This window comes from Dipteris shenzhenensis, chromosome 26 (genome assembly GCF_047967505.1).
Source record: "Dipteris shenzhenensis isolate YYH24624 ecotype China chromosome 26, Dip_SZ_1.0, whole genome shotgun sequence".
NCBI lineage: Eukaryota > Viridiplantae > Streptophyta > Polypodiopsida > Gleicheniales > Dipteridaceae > Dipteris > Dipteris shenzhenensis.
The window spans coordinates 4,249,649-4,276,077 of NC_141621.1; the positions used below are offsets into that span (position 1 = coordinate 4,249,649).

Sequence of the window (26,429 nt, forward strand, 5' to 3'; positions counted from 1 at the left end):
ACCAGCCTGTTCCAGAGAAACCCCAGCTCATTGCCTAGGGGATCTCTGGTAGTGGGGCTAACATTCAGGTGGGGGCACTGAACAACCAGCGAATCCCTCGCGGAGTGAAAATGTAGAAAACTCCTGCAGGCGAAGCCTTGCAGAATCGAGCACTCCTCGCGACAGTCACCCTAGAGCATGGGGTCCCACGCTCCCAGGTGGAGCGGAGGGTGTAGATATCCTGCCAGATGGCGACCAAGGTAGCCGAGGGTGGAGCCAAATGCTCACCCATCACTAGACTACAACGAGCAACCCAAATGTTCCACACAGTGATACTGGCTACTACCTCCCATACGCTATCCTCTGGAGGAGGAGCCAGGCTATCACGAGGGACCGCCTCATGGAGCTCTATCCTCTGAATGCTTTGACCCTCTATCCGGTAAGCTAGGGAGATCTCATCAATCTGGAACGTGTGTCCTCCCTTAGTCAACCAGGCCACCGTCGCCCAAGTGTAGTCCCTCTGAACACTCTGCATACGGGTCATGATCCTAAGGGTTCCCATCTGAATCCTCGCTGCACTACGATAGCTCCAGAGACAGTGTGGGATTGTCTCCAGAAAACCAACAGAGCAACAATGACACTACCCCTCCACCCGCATTTATGCCAACCACGGGCCGATGGGCAAGCCTCCGTGGACGGTCAGCCGGAAGAAGTAGGATATCTTCCTCGGCCGCAAACTAGACCATAACCGCGTCCAAAACCTGGAACGAACATCTCAGGGCACTCTTTGGGCCACCCAATGCCTCTCCCTTGAAGGGGTCCACATCGAAGAGTCCATCTGAAGCCTCCTACCAATCCGTGTGGTATAGGAAAAGAAGGGCACCTCGTCCACCTGCTCGGCAAGGGCACCCCTGGAGGGCCAAAACCACTCTCCCGGATCCCACTGGACCTCCTTGAAGGGCCTACCCTCCCAAAGCCAGACGCGCCATCTGGGGGCATCCTGCTCTGAGATACTGGGAGGGTCAATGTGCCACTCCTTCCCCAAATGTCCCACCACTCTGATCATCTACCAGTGAATCCCATCAAGACTCCCATCCATCTCTAGGTCTCTCTTAGTGAATGCCTCGAGTAGGCCTCTAGGTCCTACACGGAAAAAATCACGCTCTGTGTTGCCTCACTGCATCAACATCCTCAAGGGGACACCAATCCGATAAAACTGGCCCAACCATCTGCTGCCCATCCACATGGGGCTGACGCTCGAACTCCTCTCTGCATCTCGGCTGAGCACAAATGAGGCCCCCTGCTAATCTCTACCAGACCCTATGGAGGCTCCTCATCAAGGGAGAACCCTTCCCCGTAAGGGGGGCCTCTAAGAAAATCCATCTGTGTGAAAGCTACCACTGCCCCCCAATGCATGGGGTGTTCCTGAGAAGCCCTCGCTATAAGAGGAGCTTCCAAGGCTCTGCACCTGGGGTGAGGCCGCGAACAACCAACTTGCCTAAGAGGACTCTACTCTACATCTCCGAATCAATGATACCCAAGCCTCCCAGTTGCTACGGCATGATCACTGTCGGCCAAGCGACCCGAGCTCTACTATTTCTCGTGCCGTCCGAACCTGCCCAAAGGAAGTTTCGAACCAACCGTCGGAGCTGCCCAATGCACCCTCTATGAAAACACTAGCAAGAGGCAATATACCAGGCCGTAGCAAGGACTTGGTTTGCCACTAAGGCATGACCTACTAGGGAGATTTTGACCAAGCTCCAGTAGAGAAGCTTGCGCCAAACAGTCTCAAGGACCGGGGCGATCTGCTGCTCTGCTCTAATGTCAATACTAACCTAGCATCCAAGGTTTCTCGCTGTCTGGCCCCACGGTATCCATCTGAAGCCAAAGTCGCTCCCCCACTCACGAATCTCTTGTGTCTCCTCAGAGCCTGTGAAGAAACCTATGGACTTTGTCCAGTTGATCCGCGCACCCGAGGCCTCACAGTAGATAGCCAGAGCTCCCCTGACTCTCTCCAAACGCGCTGTGGTGCCCTCTACATACAAGGCCGTGTCATCTGCAAACTCAGAGTCTAGCAGCTCCTCCTCCTGCCTGATTGGGAGCCTCAACCCTATGAGGCCCACCAAAGGTGATGTCAAGTAAGAGCCCAAAGCCTCATAATTGATATATAACAAGTCTTGCTATTTTTGCTTGTGTTGCTAGATTCACGGTTAGGTTCATCATGCCCATATACTTGTTGCTTTGAAATGTTGGATGTGCTTCAATCTAGATCTTACATATACCGTTAAGCTTGCATGGATCTGTCCTGTGCACATCGAAGCGGATTTTACATGGCCCTTTATGGGGCTGCAATTCTGTCCCATGTTGTCTCAAACAATTTGTTTCACTATATCTGTAGTTTCATATTGTCACTATAGGCTATTTAGGGACTCATTTGTTCAGCTGTGATTTGGAAAAGCTGACTTACAGCAGACATTTGAGATGTCAGATCTGTGTCTTTTGCACTAGTGTTGCTTCAGTCCAAGCACATACAAGCATCTGGCTAGAGCTCCCTGCATAAAGCTCCCTGCATAAAATCCTCTGATCCATCTGTCTGAGAAACCCAATCTCCACATAGTATCCTCCAAGAAGGACCACTCCACCCTGTCGTAGGCCTTCTCAAAATACAAGAGGACAGCCAGCGGCTGTGACTCCTCTCTAGACCAATCCACTGCCTCCCAGAACGTGACGATGTTGTCTAGGATGCTGCGCTCCTGGACAAACCCTGTCTGTGTGTCGCCGTAACCGCAAACTCAAGACCTTGGCGAGGATCTTGTGTGCAGTATCAAGCAAAGTGATCGGTCTCCACTACCAGATCTCTGACCTATCTCCCCCTTTCGGGATCAAACAAATCGACCCCCTGCTCAAGGATTGAGGGAGGGAGCCCGTGTCAAAAATATCCTGGCATGCTAGTCGAAAAGGGGTGGAGATGACTTCCCAGAAGTTCGGAAGAAGGCCGAAGTCAAGCCATCCTCACCAGGACACTTCTGGGTCAAGAGAGCCTTGAGGGCTTCCCAAAGCTCCTCATCTGTGAAAGGCTCCTCCAGACTGTTGCACAAATTTTGCAAGACTACTGTCGGAACGTGATCCCAAACTACCTCCCGGGCCACAAGACTAGCTGGAGTGAGCTGGCTGTAAAAACCTGTGGTCAGGTCTAAAATCTCATGCGGATCAGTGTGCATGATACCCTGTGGATCTCGGAGACGCTATAGCTGCGTGCCTACCGATCGAAGCCCAGTGGTGTGAAAAAATTGCTTCGCCATCCTGTCCCCTTGCTGTACCCACCGGGCTCGAGAAGAGTGATAGGAGAACTCAGCCCGCCAAATCTATGTGTCTTGAAGCTCAAGGCGAGTGCTCTCGAACCTGCCACTAAGCCACTGAGATCTTGGGTCCTGCTCCCTGAGCTGCTCTATGGAGGCGAGGTCTCTCCTCAATGCCCGCTCGTGCTCCTGAAGAGTCCTCCGCCTAAGGGCATGAGCGTGCAACTCCTCACTGCTCCTTTGGATCGCATCGGCCACCCACGAAGCCCAACCCTCACACGGTGTCATCTCTAACTGCTACCAAATCCTTGCCATGACCTGCTCAATCTCCTCGTCCTGCGGGAGGTCCTCTGGAATGCGGACCCCCTTTTGGTATGACCTCGGCGGGGCTGCTCTAAGTGAAGTACTACTGGAGAGTGGTCTGACATCATGGTACCTGCTAGAATCCCAGTAGAACCGCCTCTGTGCAGTGCCTAGTCCCCAACGTAGAAGCGGTCTAGCCTCTCAAGCAATCCATCATGTCTCCTCTATCCGAAAGAGAAGAGGAGGCTGCCAGGTATCCTGCTGAAATCTGGCTCTCGCCACCGGTCTTTGCCACTGATCATGAAAATGAACTGCTCCCAAAGTGCTCCGCTCTGCTGCTGGCATCTCAAAGAAGGAGGCGCCGCCCTGTGTGTCCTCCCCAAACTCTAGGTTGTTGAAGTCCCCTCCAACAATCCAGGAGTCTACATCCAAAAGATACTCTGATAGCCTCCTCCAAAAGGCTGGACGGTGCTGTCTACACGCTGGGGCATACACGTTCAGGATCCCAATCTTGGACTCTCCCATCCTAACTCCCATCCAAACTGCCCATCCTGGAATAAGCTCGCCCTGATCATAGACCTCTGGAGCCACTGTCTGTGAGACCGAGATGCAGACCCCTCCGCTCCGGCCTACTGCAGGGGACCACTCCTCCGGACCTCTCCCTGGGGAAGATGGTGTTGCTGCCTGATGTCTGATGCTGAAAACATATGCTCCTGAATCAAAAGGATGTCCACTGTCCGCCCTACCACTGCCCTCTGCAACTCCTGTCGAAGGATCAGGTACTGCGGTTGACTACGAACATGGTCGTGGAGCCTATGCACGTTCCAACTCACTATGGTCCAGCTCATGAGGACGGGGATGCAGAAAACAAGGCTCTCTTGTGAGTGGGTGCCTGTTCCAAAAAGACTGCCTTATGTGACTTTGCCGGGGGTTTGGAGGGCGAGTAGTCCATGTCTGTACGTCGATGTACTAAGGTGGACACCAGCTGAGTGCCAATTTTTCATGCCCACTTCATCATGAAGGAGACTTCCACCCCGAACAACTCCGTACACTTCTGGAGTGGCCAATAGTATGCCTAACAACCTTTGCCTCAAGCGGCAATCTTATAACTCCTACCGCCAAACCACACATCAACTTCTCTCGCGTTAAGCCCAGGTGAAAATTCACCTCCGCACCATGGGCGGGCGTGCTAAAGGTCCAGTCCCTAGCCATCCACTCGTCCATCATGTGTGAAATCTGATCTCCCATACTAGCATCAGCCGCCTCCACCATTGCAGCGTCGAAAGCTCCTGGGGCTCACTCATCACATGAGGATCCTATGGCTGGGTAGCAATGGCCCCTTCCGCTGGGGGAGGTGGATCTCCACGTAGGGCTCCTCCTGCTGCTCCTCCACAGGTGCCTCTCAAAAATCCCTCTCTCTCTCTCTCTCTCTCTCTCTCTAGCCCTCTGCCTACGACGCTTGCAGGCCTGTTTGCTTGGTTTCTTTTTCTTTTTAACTTGGGTCCAGTCCACTTCTGAAGAGATCATCTAGGGGGTTTGAGACTCCTGTTGCTCCTGCCCGGGAAGGCACTGGTGTCACGAGGACATAAAAAGTGATGTAAAGTATCTCGTAACTCAACCTACGCTTAACCCGAGGTTAACCATGGTTAAGTGTTGTAATGGTTTGGCCGTGAGGGACTCGCTAGAGGAAGTGCACACTTCCTAGAAGTTCCTAAGGGCAAAGTCTAGGTGCACCACTAGGTCCTAGGGGCAAGGCAAAGGCTTTAAAACAGGGGTCTAAGAGTTGGGCCCAAGGACAACCAACGTTGTCCTTGGTATGGGGGTTAGGACTTTAATGAAGGGGCAAATGGCAAGGAGGTGCCATTTGTCATGCATGTGTATGCATGCCATTCCCCCACCTTCCATCTCTCTCCCCTCACTCTCCCTGAGGTGCTAGACGTTTTCAGTTGTTCTTGCGCAGTTTTTGAGCTGTTTGAGCTATTTCAAGCCTGTTTTCAGCCGTTTTAAGTCATTTTAAAACTTTCTGAAAATTTTCGTACGGACTATACGTCCGTACGGTTGTACGAAGTCCGTGCGGATGTGTACAGCTGCCTCCAATAAGTGCGCAAGGTTGTCTTTTGTTGTGCTGGACCTTTCTGCACGTGTTTCTGGCTACGTGGTGGCTTCTGGAGGTGTTCTGCACCAGTGCAGGCTGCAAGAGGAACTTTCCCTGCTGCTTCTGGCATGTCCTCTTAGGAGGACTCAGGCATAGATCCGAAGGTAGTCATTTCGGGGACCACCTTTCCTCTATAGCTCTTTCTTGTTCACCCTCCACTCTCTACCTTCATTTCTCTCTTCTCTCGATTGCTGGAAGACACCTGCACCCTGCAGGGAGCCTGGACAGAGGATAGGTGCGAGGAAGGAGCTCGCCCCTCTACCACAGACAGCACAAGTTGGTTCCAGGTTCTATTTTTCCTTGTTCTTTCTTGCTTTGCAACTTTTTGCAGTGCATGCGTGTTGTTTGCAGTCCTTTCAAGACTCCTACAGGTTCTAGCAAGAACCCAAAGGCAAGGGTAATCCTGTGGAAGGCTGAAGGACAATGTGGATGCATGTGATAGCCTTGAGGCTGCCTTGGGCTCAGTTTGTCAGAGGTATGGATGCCTAAGTATGCCTTACCAGTGGGAATCCTAGTCGTGCACTTGGATTAGATGCCTTGAAGACAAGTAGAGGATTTGCAGAGAGGAACGGTGCAGGGTTGAACCCCTGTTGTAAAGCATTTCCATTCAGAAGCATTAAACAAATACCGTTAAGGGGCACCAAGGCATTTGGGGTCTCAGTGGGTGCACTGTGTACTATTTTCATTGAGCAGGGGCATTCTAGCCTCACCTTTGTTGTTGTTGAAGTTTGTTTCTAAGTGTGCTGAGTGATTGAAGTGATTGAAGCTTGTATTGTGGCCATTTATGAAGTTTATGACGAAGTAGAAGAAGATCACTGCCCTTTTGTTTATCGAAGGCCGGTTTCAGTGGTTCCATTGCCAAGATCGTCACCATCTTCCTACAGAGGTGAGCCCTGGTAGTGTTGGGTGAAGGACACCTTCAGTGCAATTGTTGATATAGCCATCAATCTTAGCAAGCATGTCACACCGTGAGGTCATTGACCATCTCAGAGCAGGAGGGGCAGGACGAAGACAGAGCATCAGAGAGCTTTGAAGAGGAGCACAATATCGGCGGGGGTGATGACCAGCAGGACAGTGGGGCACATCCAATTTCTCCTGAGCATGCCACGGAGGACTCACAGGATGAGGTAGATGAGGCAGAGGAGCTTGATCCCAATGCACTTTTTCAGCTACGAATGCAAAGTGTAGCGGGAGCCCTGTCGCAGTTGCAACATGCTATCACGGAGATTATGCAAGCTCCTTCCCCTATGGTTGCTTCCCCTGGAAGCAAAAAGTCAGCTCAAAAGAAACATAAGAAGCATAAGAAGACTCCTAGGCATGTTTCTTTCAGTGGACAGCTAACAGAGATGCCCTCAATCACCCCTATAGCGGGTAATGCCAATAACTTTCATTCGGTCAATTAGGGACAGCAAGCCCTTCCTCAGCCCATGATGCATCCAGGATATTTCGGAGGGGGATCAGTTTTTCAGGCAATGGTGGCACCATCCGCAGAGGCACCCGGAATGCCAGGTAGCTTTATGGGTAGCACGCAGCCCAGAATGCAGAATTTCCAGCAACCTCTGATGGGTGGAATGCCCCCTACTAATGCCAATATGATGTACTAGAACATTGGGATGCAGCTTGGAATGCAGACAGGAATGCCTAGGACAATGGGCAATACTTGGAATATGCCACAGATGTAGCCACTGGGACTTGGAATGCCAAACCCCACCATGGGTACGGTTGGAATGGCTCAGAATGCGGGAGCAGTGATGCCCCCACCATTTGTACAGCCCCCCGTTTATGGCAATCTCACCCCTAAAAGCAAATTGACAGATTACAAGGAGGGAGGGGCAACTGTCAAGTTTGAGACTTTCAATGGGATGCAGGACAGATTGAAGGCTTTGACATTCGTGCAACAATTTGATGCTTCGTACTCAGGTGGACACTTCACAAATCCTCCAAAGTCCGAAAGGCAGCCACCTTTTTGAAGGGCAACCAATGGTGGACCAACCCCCTCTTGCAAGGCAGAGCACCTACCACTTGGGTCGAATTCAAGCAGGTCTTCTCAGCAGCATGTCTCACTACCACTTTTGAGGTGGATATCATGACCACCTGGTACAAGTTGGATGCTGCAAATTGCAGAAATTTGGAGGACTACAATAAGAAGTTTTGGGAAGCCCTACTACCAATGAATTCTTGCAGACATGTGCTGCTGTCCGAGCAAATTGAAAGATATTGCTGCGGGTTGCCAAAGGAGATTCGGGACAACTGCACGAAGACAAGGGTTTCCAATATGTCTCAGTTGGTTGAGAATGCCACTACAGCTTATGCACTAATGCAAGGGAAAGTTTATGGGTTCAAAGGAAGCTCACATGAGACATCAAGGTCAAAGGGAAGCAAGACGGAATCCCCTAAGAAGTTCAAAAAGTTTTCGCAGCCCATGAAGGCAAAGTTTGTTGGAGGACAGAGGCGAGTACCGACCTGCATGTCTGATGAGGAAAAGCAAATTCTTTATGATGCCAACAAGTGTTATATTTGCAAGGAGGAAGGCCACAGGGCTTTTGAATGCCCACATAAGAAGCGGAAGTTCCCTCCTACTGAGCAGGGTGAGCACAAGGAGGAAAACAGGACTGATCAGAAGAATAAAAAGCCCAAGCCCATTGTTGGTCTTTTGCCAGACTTGATTGGGGCTGTTCAGAATATAGATGCTACAGAGTTATGCCGGGCATGGGGCAAGATAAGAGACTAGACAACTCTGATGTTTTTCAATCCGGGAGCCAAGGCCAATTTCATCTCTCCAGAGCTGGCTAGAAAGTTAGGAATAAGGGCAGAAGAGATGGGTCCTTTGTGTGATGTAGATATGGCTTGTCCGGGACTTAGCCAGTCAATTACTCCTGTGATAGGCAAGCTGCGGATGCATATTCAGAGCTACGTGGACACAGAAGAGTTCTATATTATGCCATTGAATGGTTGTGATGTGTTACTAGGGATACCTTGGCACTTTCGTGTTGGAGCTGTTTTGGATACAAAGAATAAAACAATCACAATCACTCACCGTGGCAAGACCCACGTTTTGGATGCTAAATTGAAGGGAGAATCCATCCCTGTTGTATCTACTTCTGCCATCGGCAACGTAATGAAAAAGCATCTTTCAGCATACTTGGTGTGGAAGTCAGTAGAAGAAGAGTCTCATTTTTCTAAGCTGGAAAAACAGCGGACAGATTTTCTTTTTCAGTTTAGGGACTGTTTTTCTGACTCACTTCCACAGGAGTTGCCCCCTGAAAGGCCAGAAGACCACACAATAGATATAATCCCTGGTAGCAGTCCTCCTAACCGACCTCCTTACAGGGTCATTGCAGCCCTGCAAGAGGAAATTATAAACCAGGTCAAGGACCTGCTGGAGAAGGGGCTGATTCAGCCCAGCTCTTCACCTTACTGCTCACCCGTGCTCTTGGTCTAGAAGAAGGATGGATCCTGGCGGATGTTCATTGACTACAAAGCCCTCAATAAGATTACCATTGAGAACAAATTCCCTATACCTCGGATAGATGATATTTTGGGTAAGGTTACAGGGGTGTGGAATGTTCAGCTGCATTGATCTGAAGAGTGGTTATCACCAGATCAGAATTCAGCCAGAGGATGTTCACAAAAAAACATTCCGTACCACATTTGGTCTGTACGAGTTTCTTGTCATGCCGTTTGGGTTAGCCAATGCATGATGGACAGGATTTTTAGAGAACACCGAGCCTTTGTTGGCACTTTCTTCGATGACATCATCGTGTTCTCTCAAGATGAGGCTGAACGTAGGAAGCACCTGGCAATTGTTCTCGAGGAGTGACGGAAGCATGAGCTGCTTGTCAATGCCAAGAAAAGTGAATTCTTCATGCATGAGATCCATTTTCTCAGGCACATTGTGTCCAAGGATGGAGTTAGGATGGACCCTGCCAAGGTAGAGGCCATCACGAATTGGCCACACCTGAAGAACATCCATGAAGTACGCAGCTTTCTAGGCTTGTGCTCGTACTACAGGAGGTTCATTCGGTATTTTGCAAAGATTGCATCTCCTTTACATGCCTTACAAAAGAAAGGGGTCACTTTCAAATGGGGTCCCAAGGAAATTGCAGCTTTTGACCTACTAAAGGAGAGACTCTACTCAGATCCTGTAATTATTTTGCCAGATCTTTGCAAACCCTTCGCTGTCCAAGCAGATGCATGTGGGAACAGCGTAGGAGGGGTACTTATGCACGATGGAAGAGTCGTGGGATACAAGAGTAGAGTGCTCCAGGATGCTGAAATGAATTTTGGCATCTATGAGAAAGAGATGTTGGCTATCATACATGCTTTTTCGACATGGAAGCATTATCTTTTGGGTGCTGATTTTCATGTTCAGACCGATCATCAATCATTGCGGTACTTTCTCACTCAAAGAAAGTTGTATGAGAAGCATATGAGGTGCGCAAATTTTCTTTCTATGTTTCATTTTCAGATTGTGCATGTGCCTGGGAAGAAGAATGTTGTTGCAGATGCACTCTCACGCCAGCCCACTCCAGATGTAGCGCCTGTTAAGCCACAAGTTTCAGCAATGACCATTGCATATCATGATGAGCTTGATGCCATGAAGGATCAATATGCCAATGATGCTGATTTTTCACGGGTTTATGACTAGTTGGTTGATGGACAGAGGCATGAGCACTATACTCTCAACGAGGGATTTCTGATGATCCATGGCAGATTGTGTGTCACGAAACAGTTGAGGCCCAAAGTGTTGACAGAGAGTCATGCTCCACCCTATGCAAGACACAAAGGCATTGATGCCACCATCAAAGCTATGGAGCATGGCCATCATTGAGGAAAGATGTCGAGGCATATGTCAGGACATGCATCACCTGCCAAAAGGTGAAATATGACGGGCAGAAGCCGGCTGGACCGCTGCAGCCTCTACCTATTCTTTATCGACCCTGGCAAAGCATTGCCATGGATTTTATCTTTGATCTTCGTCGTACACCATCTGGACAAGATGGGATATGGACCATTATTTGCAAATTCAGCAAGCAGGCCAACTTAATTCCCATAAGGAAGAAAATTACAAAAGACCAGATGGCGAGACGCTTTATGTCTCATGTGTTTAAACATCACGGGATGCCTCAATCAATTGTCAGTGATAGAGACCCGCGGATGACAAGTCTTTTCTAGAGAGGTATCTTTGAGAATATGGGTACCACGCTTAATTTATCGTCGTCTTTCCATCCTGAATCTGATGGTGTAATGAAGGTGGGAAAAGGACGGGTTTTATGTGGGAAATAGGTGGGAAAATAGGAAGGGAATTGTGGGGAATGAGGGGGACTATATATGTCAACCCCATAAGATTTGTAAGGTACGTATTGATTTGACATCTAATCTACATCACTTCTGCTCCTCCTCTCCTGTGCACTTCCTCTACCTAGTTCACTCTACCCTCTCCCCCCCCTTTCCACTCATTCTCACCCTGCCCTCCGTGGCCTTCCTCTCCTTCCCCTTTCCCCCTTCTCTACATTGGTATCAGAGCCCAAGCCCCTGGCACCTCTCAAGCAAGCCACATATTGAAGAAAACGAAGCATTATCAGTTCAGCCTGCTACTACCCCCCTCACGTTTCTGTCACCTGCGCCATCTTCTCCCTCCTCCATCCCTTGAGATTCTACTGCCCACGCCCACCACTCGACTCCTCCCCGTCATCTTTTCTCTGCCGAATCCTTCTGCAATGCAGCTGTGGTCTCGTAACCGCTACACGTCAACACCGCGAGCCTGCCTGGTGGTCTCCACACAAGGGTCTTCTCAGCGAAACGATTGACCTGTAAAAAGGGGCATCGACGACAAACAGATTTGTGGGCATCGAATCTCTATTCGCTGCCCTGCGTTCGCTAAGCCACCACGCAGCAAGAAGGGGCGACCACCATCCGCCACAACGCCTCCCTCGCTGGCCGCTGTCGCGCCTCTCTTCACCGCCGTTTCCTCAATCGCACCTTAGATTAATTTTTTTATCTTTATTTTCCTAAGGTTACTAGAAGGTAAGGCAACCGGGTTGGTTTGGGTTGGTTGGACTCTCACCTAACCACAGTTAGGTCAGCCTACCTAGGTTAGGTCACTCTAACCTAGTGTCCTAACTGTCCTAGCTGCCCTATTGGCCTTAGTTGGGACTACCCTAGGTGTCTTAGCTGTCCTAAGCTCCCCAAAAAATAATAATAATAATAATAAATAAATAAAATCCCTCTTTTAGGGTACTCCTACAGCCCTATTCTGGGCCTTTCTCAGCCACCTTCGTGGCTCATTTTGAGCCCTGTTTCCAGCCTCTTCACCGAGCTTTCTTCGAACCTCTTCAACGACTGCATTTGAGCCTCTTTACTGACACCTCTCGAGCCTCTACATCGAGTCTTCGACACTTGGCACATTTTCCTCGTGTCACTCATGGCACCCAGGCGTGCACCCCGGTCGGATGAGTCATCTCAGCACGGTGACGATGTTGCTCAGCAGGAGCAGATGCCGGTCACAGAGGGTGCATCTCCTTCATAGCCAGTTTCTGCTATGCCTACAGACACAGTTTCTAGATGCGTTGGCCTCGATGCTTCAGCAGTCGGGGCAGCAGTCGGGGCAGCAGCTCACCATTGCTATGGCTATGCACGATACAGCTATCACCCAGATGGGTCAGCACATTGGGCAGCAGATCACTAATGCCATCACTATGCATGATAAGGGCAAGCAGCCCGCACCCCAGCACGGGGATCAGTCGGATAGCCAGGGTGATTTTTCTGACCCGCGCAGGGGGTTTATGGCTGATGCCCGTCGCACTTATGATTCTAGTTCTATGCATGCACCCCAGCATGGGGATTATGTTGATATGGGTGATGCCTTGCCCATGCCGCCGAGCACTTCATTGTTTGATGCCAGGCCGCCATTTGGCTCGCAGATTTCATTGGCTGAGCCATCCATTTTGGGCCGGCCTGCTGGCACATTTCCGCCCACGGCGAGCATGCCTGGATTGGGTGTTGGTTTTCGAGGCAGTTGGGAGAGAGGCCAGTCCTCTTCTCAGCCTTTCTCTATGCCACCCACTCACCGTGATGTTTTTGGTAGGCAGACTCAGCAGGGATTGCATGCTTCGATGACACCTCCTGTGAACACATTCAGTCAAACTCAGCCTGTGTATCAGAGAGGTAATGCTTTCAGCCAGACGCATTTTGTGCATCAGGGGAGTGGTTCTCCTATCCAGCAGGATGCTGGGATTGGGCAGCATGCAAACATGGATGATATGTTCTCAGATGCCTTACGTTCATACAGGGCCTTGCCTGAGGATGTACGTGATGAAATGCCCTTTTCACAATATGTGAGCTTTAAGCGTGAGGATGCTAGATATGCTGGTGGTCACTTCAGGAATAATGCAGCCAAAGATGTGAAAGACAAGCTCTCTGTGCACAAGTTTAAAGGGGACACTCGCACTCCCAATGAGTTGGAGGAGTGGCTCACGAAGCTGGAAGATTATTTCCGCTTCTACCCTAAGAACGATGAGGACAGGATCATTTTTGCTAGTATGCATTTACAGGATTATGCACATACATGGTGGCGGTACATGAGAGAGTCACCTCAGAAGCCGACCATATGGAAACAGTTCAAGGAGCTTATGGTCACGACTTTCGTCTCGGCCCTAATCCTCGAGCAGTACCTTGCTGATTTTTATGCACTATCTCAGACGGGTACGGTCCAGGAGTACTTGCAACGTTTTTGGAGACTTTCCTTGTTTGTACAGGACATTTCTGAGAAGGGGAAGCTGCTGCGTTTTATTCAAGGCTTAAATTCCCCTCTGGCTGCTGATGTGAGAGCTCATAATCCCCAAACCATTGAGCGGGCAGCCCAGCTAGCTGAGGTGTTTGAGCCAAAATATGCGGGCAAGTACAAGCTTGTGTCAGGTAGCTCTTATGGTGCTGTTTATGAGGCTGACAGGAAGTCAAAGTTTGCTGATTGGGCTGATAGGAAATCAGCAGTTGCCCCCTTTCCACGATATCCAACGGTTACAGGGAGTAAAATGCCATATGCCAAGCCATACCGGCCCACGGACACAATGCCAAGTGTCAAACCCAGTGCAAGTTCTGACAAATCAGATGTTAAACAACACTCCAGGGCCATAATGGACAGTAGGAAAAAGGCTAATCTATGCTTTAGATGTGGAGAGAAATGGACACCTGAGCATCGAGATGTGTGCAAGATGAAGAATGTCAGCTCAGCCAAACTCAGCATGATAATTGAATTCTCAGATGATGAGGAAGTCACTGATGTTGCAGACCCCCATGATGTCCCTCATGAGGAATTGACAGGAGCTCATGATGCAGATGAAGCTCCTGACACAGCAGCCACAAAGGGGACTGCATTTCCCTTTGACCCGGGTGGGGCTACTGAGCAAGCCACTCATGTGATGCATGAGATTGATATTCAGCCTACATGTGGCAGGAAAGGCTGTAAGCCAACATTCTCTCGGGTGGAGCATCAACTTACAATGCCTTTTCATGTCAGAGGTGATGCTAATGGTAATGTTCCTGTGGATGATGAGCAGATTTATTGGGATGCCCAATCTACGCTGTATACCATCTCACTTCATGCCTTGATGGGTGCCAAAAGTGCTGAGACAATCAGGTTGAAAGGAATGATTAATGGCAGATCTGTTCATGTATTGGTAGACAGCGGTAGCACTCACAGTTTCATTAATTGCAGGACATTGCAAAGAGTGGGATTGATTGCTACTAAGATAGACCATGGCCTGAAAGTGGAGACAGCTAATGGACAGCATATGATCAGCAGACATTGTTGCCAGGATGCCAGGATCAAGTTCTCTGAAGACTATGAGTTTGCAGGTGATCTTCTGGCATTGGATATGGGGCCAATAGATGCTGTCCTGGGGTGTGATTGGCTGCAATCATTGGGGAAAAACAGCATAGATTTGAATGCCTTATCTCTTGAATTTTGCCACAAGGGTAGATCGGTTACATTGCAGGGCGTGGTAACTCGGAAATTTCAGGTCATTTCAGCAAGGCAGCTAGCTAGGGAGCTCAAGAAAGAAAGTGCCATATATGCATTGAATGTCTCTGTACCTCACGAGGGTGGCATTCCCCATGTGGATAATTGTGAAATGCAGAAATTGCTCTTAGAATTTGGGGATGTGTTTGCTGATATGCCATCTCAGTTGCCCCCAAAAAGAGATGTTGATCATGCCATAGTCCTAGAACATGGTAGTAAACCAATAAACAAGGCCCCGTACCGACTCTCTAAGGTTGAACGGGAAGAAGTGGCAACACAGGTGCGAGATTTGCTTGAGAAAAACTTCATTGCTCATAGCACCTCGCCATTTGCATCTCCAGTACTCCTGGTGAAGAAGAAGGATGGCTCTTTCCGCATGTGCATTGATTACAGGGATTTGAATAAGACCACCATTAAGGACAGGTTTCCTATTCCCAGGATTGATGACCTGCTGGATGAACTCAAGGATGCTCAGAGTTCAAGGTGATGCCTTTTGGTTTGACTAATGCACCAGCCACCTTCCAGGCACTCATGAACAAGATTTTACACCCCCTTCTTTTCAAATGTGTGCTGGTATTTTTTGATGACATTCTCATTTACAGTAAGGATGCACAGGAACACATAGGCCATGTCCGACAAGTGCTAGAAATCTTGAGGATGCATCAGCTTTATGCCAAGGCCAGCAAGTGCACATTTATGGCAGATGACAGGGTAGACCCAACTAAGGTGAAATGCATTAAGGAGTGGCCGCAACCACATAATACCACGCAGCTCAGGGGTTTTTTGGGTCTTGCTTCTTTTTACAGGAGGTTCATCAGACAATTTGCCAAAAGGGCTGCCCCTCTCACTGATTTGCTGAAAAAGGATGCCTTCCAATGGTCAGAAGCAGCACAACTCAGTTTTGAGAATCTCAAGGATGCCCTTAGTAATGCACCTGTATTGGTGTGCCCTGATTTCTCACGGTCTTTCATTGTTGAGACGGATGCCGGTGGCAAAGGTTTAGGGGCTGTCCTAAGACAGGAGCATGGGGTGATTGCTTTTGAGAGCAGGAAGTTTAATGCCAAGGAAATGAATTATCATGTCTACGATCAGGAGATGCTGGCAATCTTGCATGCTTTTGCAAAATGGCACCACTACCTGTACGGTAGCAAGATTAAGATCAAAACGGATCACAGGACACTCAAGTACTTTTTAACGCAGCCTAATTTATCCATGAAGCAGAAGAGATGGTTGGCTGCAGTTCAGTCGTATGACTTTGACATTGAGTATAGAAAAGGGAAAGAGAATGTGGTTGCTGATGCCTTGTCCAGGATGTGGTCATGCAAACTGTCTGCCATTTCCACGCTTCATCAGGAGTGGATACTTGGGATTCAGGAGGAATACATGCAAAATTCTGATGCAGCCCCTATCTTTGTGGAGTTACAGAGTCCATCCAGCCAAGAACATGTTCGATTTCAGCTCCGCAACGGACTGTTATGGTGCAAGGATAGAATTTATCTTGTACCAGACTCCAAGTACAGGTTGTTGGTCTTACAGGAAATGCACTCATCTCCTATGTCAGGGCATACGGGTATCACCAAAACATATGAGAAGGTCAAAGAAAGCTTTATGTGGGATGGCTTGTGGCGAGATGTGGTTAAGTATGTCAGTGAATGTTTGCCCTGCCAACAAAATAAAGTGGACAGCCGGTTACCCGCAGGCCTTCTGCAACCGCTACCCATTCCTGAAGGTAAATGGACTCACATTGCCATGCATTTCATTACAGGCTTGCCTTCTACAGATAAGGGTTGGGATAGCATATTCGTAGTGGTTGACAGGATTACCAAGCAGGCCCATTTCATACCGACGAGGACTCGGTACTCCGCTTCACAGGTTGCCTGGCAATTCATTGAGAATGTGTTCAAGCACCATGGTTTTCCTCAAGAGATTGTCAGTGACAGGGATGCTAAGTTTATGGGTCACTTTTGGCAGGAGTTATTCACTGCAGTTGGTATTTCCCTTGCGCCTAGTACTGCTTATCATCCCCAAACGGATGGACAATCAGAGAGGGTGAACAAATGGCTGGAGGAGTATTTAAGGCATTACTGTCATGACACACAGAAGTCTTGGGACAAATGGTTAGCATTGGCTGAATTTTGTTACAACAGCACCAAACACCTCTCTATTGGCATGAGTCCATTTGAGGCAACGTATGGATGCAAAGTGGGAATGCCTTCTAGGGTTGCAGACTTGGCTGTGAAAAATCAGCAAGCAAGAAATGACTTGGAGAGTATGGATGCCCTTCTGTAGTTGGCTAAGAAGAATATGCAGGATGCCCAAGCCAAGCAGAAGAAGTATGCGGATGAACAAAGGAGGTACTTATCTTTTGAAGAAGGGGATTATGTGCATTTACATCTCCATAAGAATCGATATGCCTCGCTGAAAGGTAATACCAACACAAAGCTTGCCCACAGGTATTATGGTCCCTACAAAATCATCCGCAAAGTTGGGAAGGTAGCATATCAGTTGGAACTACCCAGGACCTCCAGGATCCATAATGTTTTCCATGTATCCTTGCTGAAACCACATGTAGGACAGCATGTCCAGGTTCTTCCTCAGTTGCCCCCTATGGATGAAGAGGGCCACATCATTTATGTGCCAGAGCAAATCAAAGGCTTCAGAGATCATGTGCTCAGGAACAAGGCTTACATAGAATACCTTATCAAATGGAAAGGTTTATCTGAAGATGAGAATTCTTGGCAACCCGAGAGCATTGTGCAGGACTACCCCTATCTCCTACAAAGCTGATCGGGTTCTGCTATATTTTTCCATTTTAGGCAGCCTCATGGAAATTTTGAGGGCAAAATTCTTTGGGAAGGGATGGCTGTAATGAAGGTGGGAAAAGGACGGGTTTTATGTGGGAAATAGGTGGGAAAATAGGAAGGGAATTGTGGGGAATGAGGGGGACTATATAAGTCAACCCCATAAGATTTGTAAGGTACGTATTGATTTGACATCTAATCTACATCACTTCTGCTCCTCCTCTCCTGTGCACTTCCTCTACCTAGTTCACTCTACCCTCTCCCCCCCCTTTCCACTCATTCTCACCCTGCCCTCCGTGGCCTTCCTCTCCTTCCCCGTTCCCCTTCTCTACAGATGGGCAGTCCGAAGAAGCAAATTCCACTAAGAGAAGCACAAACGGGCAACAGATAAGCATCTCCGCGAGTTACTCTTGAAAGAGGGTGATTGGGTGCTGCTGCGTTATCAGAAAGCACGACTCAGGAAGATGAAAGGCAAGACCAAAGTGTACACAAAGCTGAGGATGCGGTACTATGGTCCTTTTCAGGTTTCTGAACGCATTAATGTTGTAGCTTACAGGCTGAAGCTACCTACCACTTGGACCATACACAATGCCTTTCATGTGAGTTTATTGAAGCCTTTCCAGGGTGATGTGCCTACTAACCTACTTCATGCAGCCCGAGGTAAGAGTTGGATGAAATCTTGGTTCCAGAACAGATATATGGAAAGAAAAGTGAAAGGTAGAGTTTCCCGTCGCTACCTAGTGAAGTTCAGGAATTATCTTGCACTAGATGTAAGGTAGATGGAGGAGGGCAACCTAGTAGAGTCACCTCAGATTTTGCAGCTCTACCTTGACACGCTTCAACTTGCGCCCACTACGGTATAGACTCCTACAGGTTGAGCAGAGCAGAGATCTAGAGCATTTCCTGGTGCTTGAGAGGAGGGTAGTACCTCCCCTTCCTTGATTCAGACTGCTCATGTATCTGGAGATCGCTTGGTGGCACCGATTGTGAGGTCTCCATGATAGGTGTTCGCGACACTCGACACAGAGAATGCATTGATGTATGGATGGACTCTCGAGCTCTCCTAGCCCATATTTGTTAGCATTATATGCATCTCCTGTCTACAGTGTACTTGTGTGCACACTGCTCTGAGTGAGGGCTTCTTTGTGGGTGTGCCCGCCCCTCGTGAGCTTCTTTCATTCCCGGTTCCACACTTGTATCTGACACTACTTTCCATCGGTCGGAGGCTATTCCTACACTCAGAGGGGGCACCCACGAGACAGGGCCAAGGCTGGCCGACCAGCTCCCACGCAGCAGGGGGGGCCAGAGGGGGTAGGCTGGCCGACCTCCCCCTGGCCGACCAGCTGGTCGGCCCAGTTGGCTGACCGACCAAGCTGGTCGGTCTAGGCCATCTGGCCGACCCTCCTGGCCTTCCCTATAAAAGGGTCTTTCCCTTTTCCTCATTTATGCACTTCTTCCAGCAGCTCCTCAAGGCTCTTGTCTCAGCCTGCTCCTGGCCATCTTCACCGGAGCCTCCCTTCAGCTGTTCTGTATTACTGCCCACGCTCCCTCTGCAGATCTTCTCGTTGCAGGCCCCTCCAGCCTTCTTGCTCCAGGCTCCTCCTGCCTCCTCGTTGCAGGCCCCTCCAGCCTTCTTGCTCCAGGCTCTTCCTGCCTCCTCGTTGCAAGCCCCTCTAGCCTTCTTGCTCCAGGCTCCTCCTGCCTCCTCGTTGCAGGCCCCTCCAGCCTTCTCGCTCCAGGCTCCTCCTGCCTCCTCGCTGCAGGCTCATCCAGCCTCCGTGCTCCACGCTCCTTCAGCCTCCTCGTTCCAGGCTCCTCCAGCCTCCGTGCTCTCAGGCTCCAGCCTCCTTGTGCCCAGATCCTCTGCTCCAGTTCAGCCCCTTCTGCAGCTCATGTTTCTCATCCTGTTCAGGACTCCTTGTATTACAGTTGCTGCCCTGGTTTATGGGCTAAGTTACAGCAGATCTGTTTGTGGCACATCTTGTTGTCTCTAGTATTCTCTGTGTGATTCTGGAGCTTCAGTTTGCTTACATCTTCCGCTGCCACTCTTGACAATATTATCATTGCAGGTTGTATCTTACAGATGATGTATATTCTGTATGGGCTATTTCTGCCTATTTGTACTTTTTTAGCAGCAACGTAGGTAGTTCGTTGTTTTAAGAGGAGGGTATGTCACGAGGATGTGAAAAGTGATGTAAAGTATCTTCGTAACTCAACCTACGCTTAACTCAAGGTTAACCATGGTTAAGTGTTGTAATGGTTTGGGCGTGAGGGACTAGCTAGAGGAAGTGCACACTTCCTAGAAGTTCCTAGGGGCAAAGTCTAGGTGCACCACTAGGTCCTAGGGGCAAGGCAAAGGCTTTAAAACAGGGGTCTAAGAGTTGGGCCCAAGGACAACCAACGTTGCCCTTGGTATGGGGGTTAGGACTTTAATGAAGGGGCAAATGGCAAGGAGGTGGTGCCATTTGTCATGCATGTGTATGCATGCCCTTCCCCCACCTTCCATCTCTCTTCCCTCACTCTCCCTGAGGTGCTGGATGTTTTCAGTTGTTCTTGTGCAGTTTTTGAGCTGTTCGAGCTGTTTCAAGCCTGTTTTCAGCCGTTTTAAGTCATTTTGAAACTTTCTAAAAATTTTCATGCGAACGCCATACGGCTGTACGGAATCTGTGCGAACATGTATAGCTGCCTCCAGCAGGTGCCCAGGGTTGTCTTTTGTTGTGCTGGACCTTTTTGCATGTGTTTCTGGCTGCGTGGTGGCTTCTAGAGCTGTTCTAGACCAGTGCAGGCTGCAAGAGGAACTTTCCCTGCTGCTTTTGGCATGTCCTCTTAGGAGGACTCAGGCACAGATCCCGAGGCAATCATTTCGGGGCAAATCTATGGACCATCTTTCCTCTACAGCTCTTTCTTGTTCACCCTCCGCTCAAGTCAACCCTCTTGATCATAATTAAGGGGCTCTAACCAACAGTCAAGGCACCTTAATTATGGCCAAGTCTCTCCAACCGAGGTTAGACTGTCTTGGTTGGCAAGGTTAACTTGCTCTTATACCATGTTAGAAACATGGTGTGAGGGTGAGAGAGAGAAAGGCTAGGGAGTGAAGAGATGATAGACAAACGTAGAATCCATAAGACTTTCATTCATTGATATCACTAAATGAGAGAAGTGAAGTACAAGCCTTATAGGGCCTGAAGTCAACCCTCTTATCTGTGGTCTGTGCACTCCACCATGCACTGGCTGTCCCCGTCAAATGTAAGCTGACTATGCGCAGTTTGGAGGACTCAGAATTTTTTTTTGTACCAAATGCTGCATCAAACTACCTTATAAACTACATGGCTTTCTCTGTATGACCATATTGGCCATTAAAAGTAATAAATCTGACAGACTTCCCACCTTCAGTCTTTGTTGTCGTAGCTGCATGATTTCCGTTCGATGACCTCTTCTTCTCAGACCTGGGTTTCGATGACCTAGAAGAAGATGAAGATGAAGAGGTGGAACTGGAAGAAGAGGACAAAGAGCTTGGAGATCTGTGATGATGTTTGACCTTCTTCTTATGTGACCTCTCTTTAGGGTCTCCCTTCTTCTCTTTTTCTGAATCGCATGGCGAGACTTCTTACTCTTCCTGGATGTATCATCTGAGGAAAGAGAATGGGTTGAACTGCGGGACCTTTTCCTGCCATTCTGCTTCTGGGTTGCTCCAGAAGAAACTCTCTGGCTTTTCCTCTACATGAGGATTTTCCAATTTGCGAAACAAAGGATCCCTTCTTGCTTGGGCAAGCTGTTCAAGCAGCTCTTTGTATAAGTTTTCCTCTCGGGAATTCCTGGTCTAACCCAACCAGTCTCTGCAACTCTTTCAGTGTCTCCACGAGATGGCATGGCATGTTCTAAAGAAGCTATCACAAATTCATGTTAAAGATGAGCTTGAAGTGATGTGAATGCTCACAGTCTTTCTGTTCACAGTGAAAATCCCTCAACAAGACGTTTATTGCAACCACAACTTAACCCAGCCTTGTGCCAATATTTTCTTGTTTGCTCAAGGCATATCCCTTACTTTTTCTTAGGCATTAAATAACTCTAGTCTGCTAACTGGCTGCCTGTCAGTCTAATCTGCTGTCTGTCTGTCAGTCAGTCACTCTGATCTGCTGTCCCTTTTTTTTTGGGTGGGCTGGTTAACTAACTACAGTCTGGTTAGGCTGACTAGACTAATTAGCTATGGTCTGGTGAAGCTGACCAGACCAGTTAACTGTGTACAGTCTAGTTAGATCAGCTGTCTGGTTAGACCCCTCTGCCCTTAACGTCGATCGTTGAAACAGCAATTCATCGTCAAGTCACACACTGTTCAACAGCTGCAGACCAAGGATGGCGATCCCATCTCCAACTTGGAGTACGGTGCCGGAACTAGCAGATAACCTGCTAAATCGTGAACACAAAGTTGCTCATCATGGGCTGCATGTTGTATGCAATTTACACGAGAACCATCTGCATTCCCGAATTGGGCCTTCTCTATAAGCATGAGAGCTGCTATGAATACTGCCAAAAGTTTGCTTTTGAACCAGCACACATTAGAACAAGCATATACGCGAGGCTGTCATGTCCCGCTCCCCCACTTCAGGTCACACGCTAGATCGCATTACTCCGAGCACAACGAGTGCAAAGCATCAACTTGGATTTCAAGGATCTACGGGGTTTATGGATCTAGTTTTCCAATTCAACGAACAATGGATTCCAACTCTCGGTGCCACACTTTCTGCACCAGAGATTTACTATGCTTTCACAGAAAAAATGTGCGACTCTCTGTGCTGCACGTGCCCTGTGTTCACGTTTCACGGTGTCCCGGAGCTCAGGTCTTATTGCGTTCAGGTTCCATCGCTTATGCCAGCATCTCTGATGCAATCGAACAAGCAATGACAAGACACCAATGAAGCACAGGCACCTCCAAAGCCTGGCGCTGAGCGTCGATTGGTGATCCAAAAAAATCACCAAGCAGTGCATATGGTCGTAGCCAACGCAAGGAACATTTGAAAGATTTTATGCTACACAAAGGATATAATGCAATGATCCTTGCTGGACAGAAGCTTGAAGCATTCTCTCTCCACCTTTGTCCGTCTTTTCCAAATGCAAACTATATCACATCATGTTACCATGTCCTTCAACCATTCTCAGGCTTATCCTAAAGGCAGACCAAGCACACCCTCCTATGCCTCCATTTCTTTGTCCTGTCCTGTGCCCTTTTATGGATGGTTCTTATGGCACACATCCGTCATTAGTAATGTATCTATTGGTACCAAGATAGTGGCCAGATAGTGGTAACCAAATCAGGCACTGAGCACAATGGGCTGTATGGTTTGAATACTGCAACAATAACAAAGGCACTTAGTGTTGCACATGATGTTTTCTCTCTATACTACGAAGACTGGCGTTTTTGTTTTTTGCTTAGTCTTAGTCCATGCCAGACATACATGTGCCTAATTCCATTTGTTGTGAGGCTTGCTAGATAGTGGTAACCAAATACTCGCCATAGGCACTGAGCACAATGGGCTGTATGGTTTGAATGCTGCAAAGGCACTTAGTGTTGCACACGATGTTTTCTCCTCTACTATGAGGACTGGCGTTTTTGTTTTTTGATGAGTTTAGTCCATGCCAGACAAACATATGCCTAACTCCATGTGTTGTGATGCAAGCGTAAAAGGAGCCCAGCCCGCCAACATGTCTATGGGATTATTGCATAAGTGCCACGTGACGTGGCAACAAGGTATACAACAAAAAGTGTAACTGCAGTACAAAAATCAGCAGCCACATTGCTAGAATGTGAACATATATGACACAAATTGTCACCCTCACGAAGGCAGTAGAGCAGGGTCTTGATTTTCAATAGAGGAGGATTCCCACATAGCTCATCCTCAAGTAAGCCCTGCAGCCACATAGCTAGAATGTGATCATATATGAGCTGGAAAACACAAATTGTCACCCTCCTAAAGGCAGTTGTAACATGCAACGGTTATCTGATCGTGTAATTCATAGCAAGACCTTCTTTAAACTTTAGCGAGGAATAAGCGTTGTTTACCATAGAGAGAGGAAGGAGATGAGGGTAGAGAGAGAGTAGAGTCGACAACCGATTGGGTCCTTGTACCCACTGAGGGCCCCCTCCCCCAATCAGGGGAGAATTTGCTTTATACTCGGAGAACTGAGAAATACAAAGAACACTCTTCAAGAGAGCACGGAACACGCTTCTGAAGAGCTCACTATGCACACGTATAGCAGACCCAAAGACCTGAGAGGCAACGCCCACCAATACCGAGACCTTGATGCTGTCCACACTGATGATGTAGGATGCTTCTGCAAGGCAAGGAAGAGGCTTGTGCTGTCTAGCAGAATGCAGGGTTACTACGTGAGTGAGAGAGTGAAAAGCTAGAAGTGATAGATCCTATGAGAGAACTAAGAGATGACGGAAATATAGAGCTGAGAGTGAGCTGTGTAAACTGTAAAAGAGAGCTGAGAAAGCTGAGGAAACAGTGTCCAAACCTCTTTCCGTTTGCTGGTCCAAACCTCTGACTGTTGTGCTGCGTGGTCACCTTCAGATCAGGCTGAACTGATGGCCAAGGGACTGAGGCTAGAGCAGGGCCAGATCTGAGGATCTCAGGGGCTGCACAGGAGGCTGAAGTGGAGCTGTAGGAGGACTGAAGGCAGGCGCAAACTGAATAAGAAAACAGGGCAGCCAAGGGGCGCTTTTATAGCGCTGGACTGAGCCAACCCAGTCTGTAAACAGACTGACTCAGTCTGTATTACACACTCAGTCTGTTTTACAGACTGGCTGGCCTACAACCAGCCTATAAAAAGCCCTCCCTAGCTCATTTGCCAGGGGAGTTTTTGGACAGCCTTTGCAGGCTGCTTTCCCTGCTTACCTGTCCAGCCTTTGGGGACCCTAAAGGGACTCCTAACCTAGGCTAAGACCTAAACTATAAGATGGAAACACTTAACCTACTGTTCTACAGTGGGTACTAGTGAACAAGAACTGACTACTCACTTGACCTAAGGCTGAGAGACTGACCTACGTAGCTTGTGCCTGACTGTCCCTGGACAAGGGCTCACAAAGGGTCACAGCATACAACAAAATCTCCTATCTGGGAATTATAATACACTTGTCGATGTAGCCAGTGTGTCACCTTGCACCCAAGTGCAGGGGTGCATGTGACAGCAGTAGAGCAGGGTCTTGATTTTCAATAGAAGAGGGTTCCCACATAGCCTTGTCCTTGGTAAGCCCTGCCACTTAACTTTAAACCCAGTAGTTTAAAGTAACAGTTTTGCTCCATAAGATATGATCTCTGAACCCCAAGATCTTCTCAGTATGAATTGAATGTTTCCATCATTATCCATAGATGGCAGCTCCTCTAAAATTGGCAAATCAGGCCCAATATGTTTCTTGAGGAGAGAGATATGAAACACATCATGAATATTCTATGTTGGTGGTGATCTCATAAGCTACTAAACCTGCCTTCTAATCACCAAATAGGGTCCGTAAAACCTGTGAGCTAGCATGAGATTACTGCTGCCCTTCAAGGATGTACATCTATGCTTGTGCAGTCCAAGATTTATCATATCTTGTTCTTCAAACTTCACATCCTCCTCGTCAAATTGGCATTTTTCTTCATCCTCTCTTGTGACCTGGCCATATTTTGCTTTGCATGTTGAAGCAATGCTTTCCTTCAATCAATATTTCCTGCACAAAGGGAATCCTAATGGCCCGATTCCCAACGCTGAAAGGGAATACAGGTTTGCAGCCATACAAGCGCTCATAACCGATCAACGTATGATTGGTACTGTTACAACAATACTTTGCCAAGCATAACCATATATCCCAAGGCTTTTGGGTGTCATGGCCAACTTTTTGTCTGAACTACTGCGATAGAAGTATTTAAGAGTGTGATGGTCAGTTTTGACCGCTACATTGCAAGTCAACTGTTTCTTTAAGCTGTCTTTCTCAACTTCCTCCGGAAGCATTAGACTTAACAATAGAGAACCTCGGAATTGTTGGAGCTTTATTTAAATATTCAGGCCCGGTATATAGGTTAGATGTAGAAAGATTTCTTGAATTCAGCCTTTGGAGCTATTTTTACACTCAAAGGTATACATGCACACACGTGCACACACGGTCATGCACACCCACACATGTGCACATGCACATGAACACACACAAGCATCGTCCAGATTAAGCATCAGAATAATCCACAAAATCATAATGATCTTAGATTTCATGACAATGAAGGAAGCTTTAAATACAACGCAGCCTACCTGAACAAGACGACAAAGCCGTAAGCTTCAATGATCATGCCAAGAAAAGCCCATCCAACAATAACCAGTAAAAATCCTACCAGAAACGAAATAGAACCCTGCAAATACAAATCCTTTTGTTAAATGATTCTTCTTTCGTTAGAATTTGATACAGAAAACGCTGCAAGCGATCAAAAGCAACGTTCAAAGCTGCCAACATAAGAACAACATATGGAGTCAATCTGTGAGAATTGAGAATAAAATCAACAGTACCTTATAGTTACTGCGCTTCATAAAGAAAGAAGCTGTAGATTTGGGCCCAATGGTAAGCGCCAGCCCTGATAGGAAAAGAATCTGATGTTTCATTTTTAGCATTCCAATATCAGTAGAAGTCATCTCGCAGCTGTCAGACTCGACAAATTCCATTCTCAGTCATGATCGAGAATATTCAATTGCCTAAAACCATTTAGCTGAAACAATTCTCACTTACTCACATTTCCCATAGCTAGAAGGCCTTTGTCAAACAAAAATATTACTCCAAGAACCGTGAATAGTATGCCGAAACCAGTCAAACCAATCCCAATTTCTGTAAGCAAAGCATTGAAGCCAAC

General features: G+C 48.1%; 1 protein-coding gene and 2 pseudogenes across 1 annotated transcript in view; 2 read left to right on the plus strand and 1 right to left on the minus strand.

Moving 5' to 3' along the window:
- The window catches only part of LOC147884559 (vesicle transport protein GOT1-like), a 36,644-nt gene that overhangs the window by 9,696 nt on the left and 519 nt on the right, over nucleotides 1-26,429 (minus strand). Inside the window, exons 2-4 of the mRNA XM_087397454.1 lie at nucleotides 26,313-26,404; nucleotides 26,092-26,172; nucleotides 25,840-25,937 (exon numbers count right to left, since the gene is read on the minus strand). Of these exons, the coding sequence (XP_087253580.1) occupies nucleotides 25,840-25,937; nucleotides 26,092-26,172; nucleotides 26,313-26,404 (271 nt within the window). The remainder of the gene's footprint in view (nucleotides 1-25,839; nucleotides 25,938-26,091; nucleotides 26,173-26,312; nucleotides 26,405-26,429) is intronic.
- LOC147884560 (uncharacterized) lies at nucleotides 7,209-9,437 on the plus strand (annotated as a pseudogene).
- On the plus strand, nucleotides 12,522-14,122 carry LOC147884561 (uncharacterized; annotated as a pseudogene).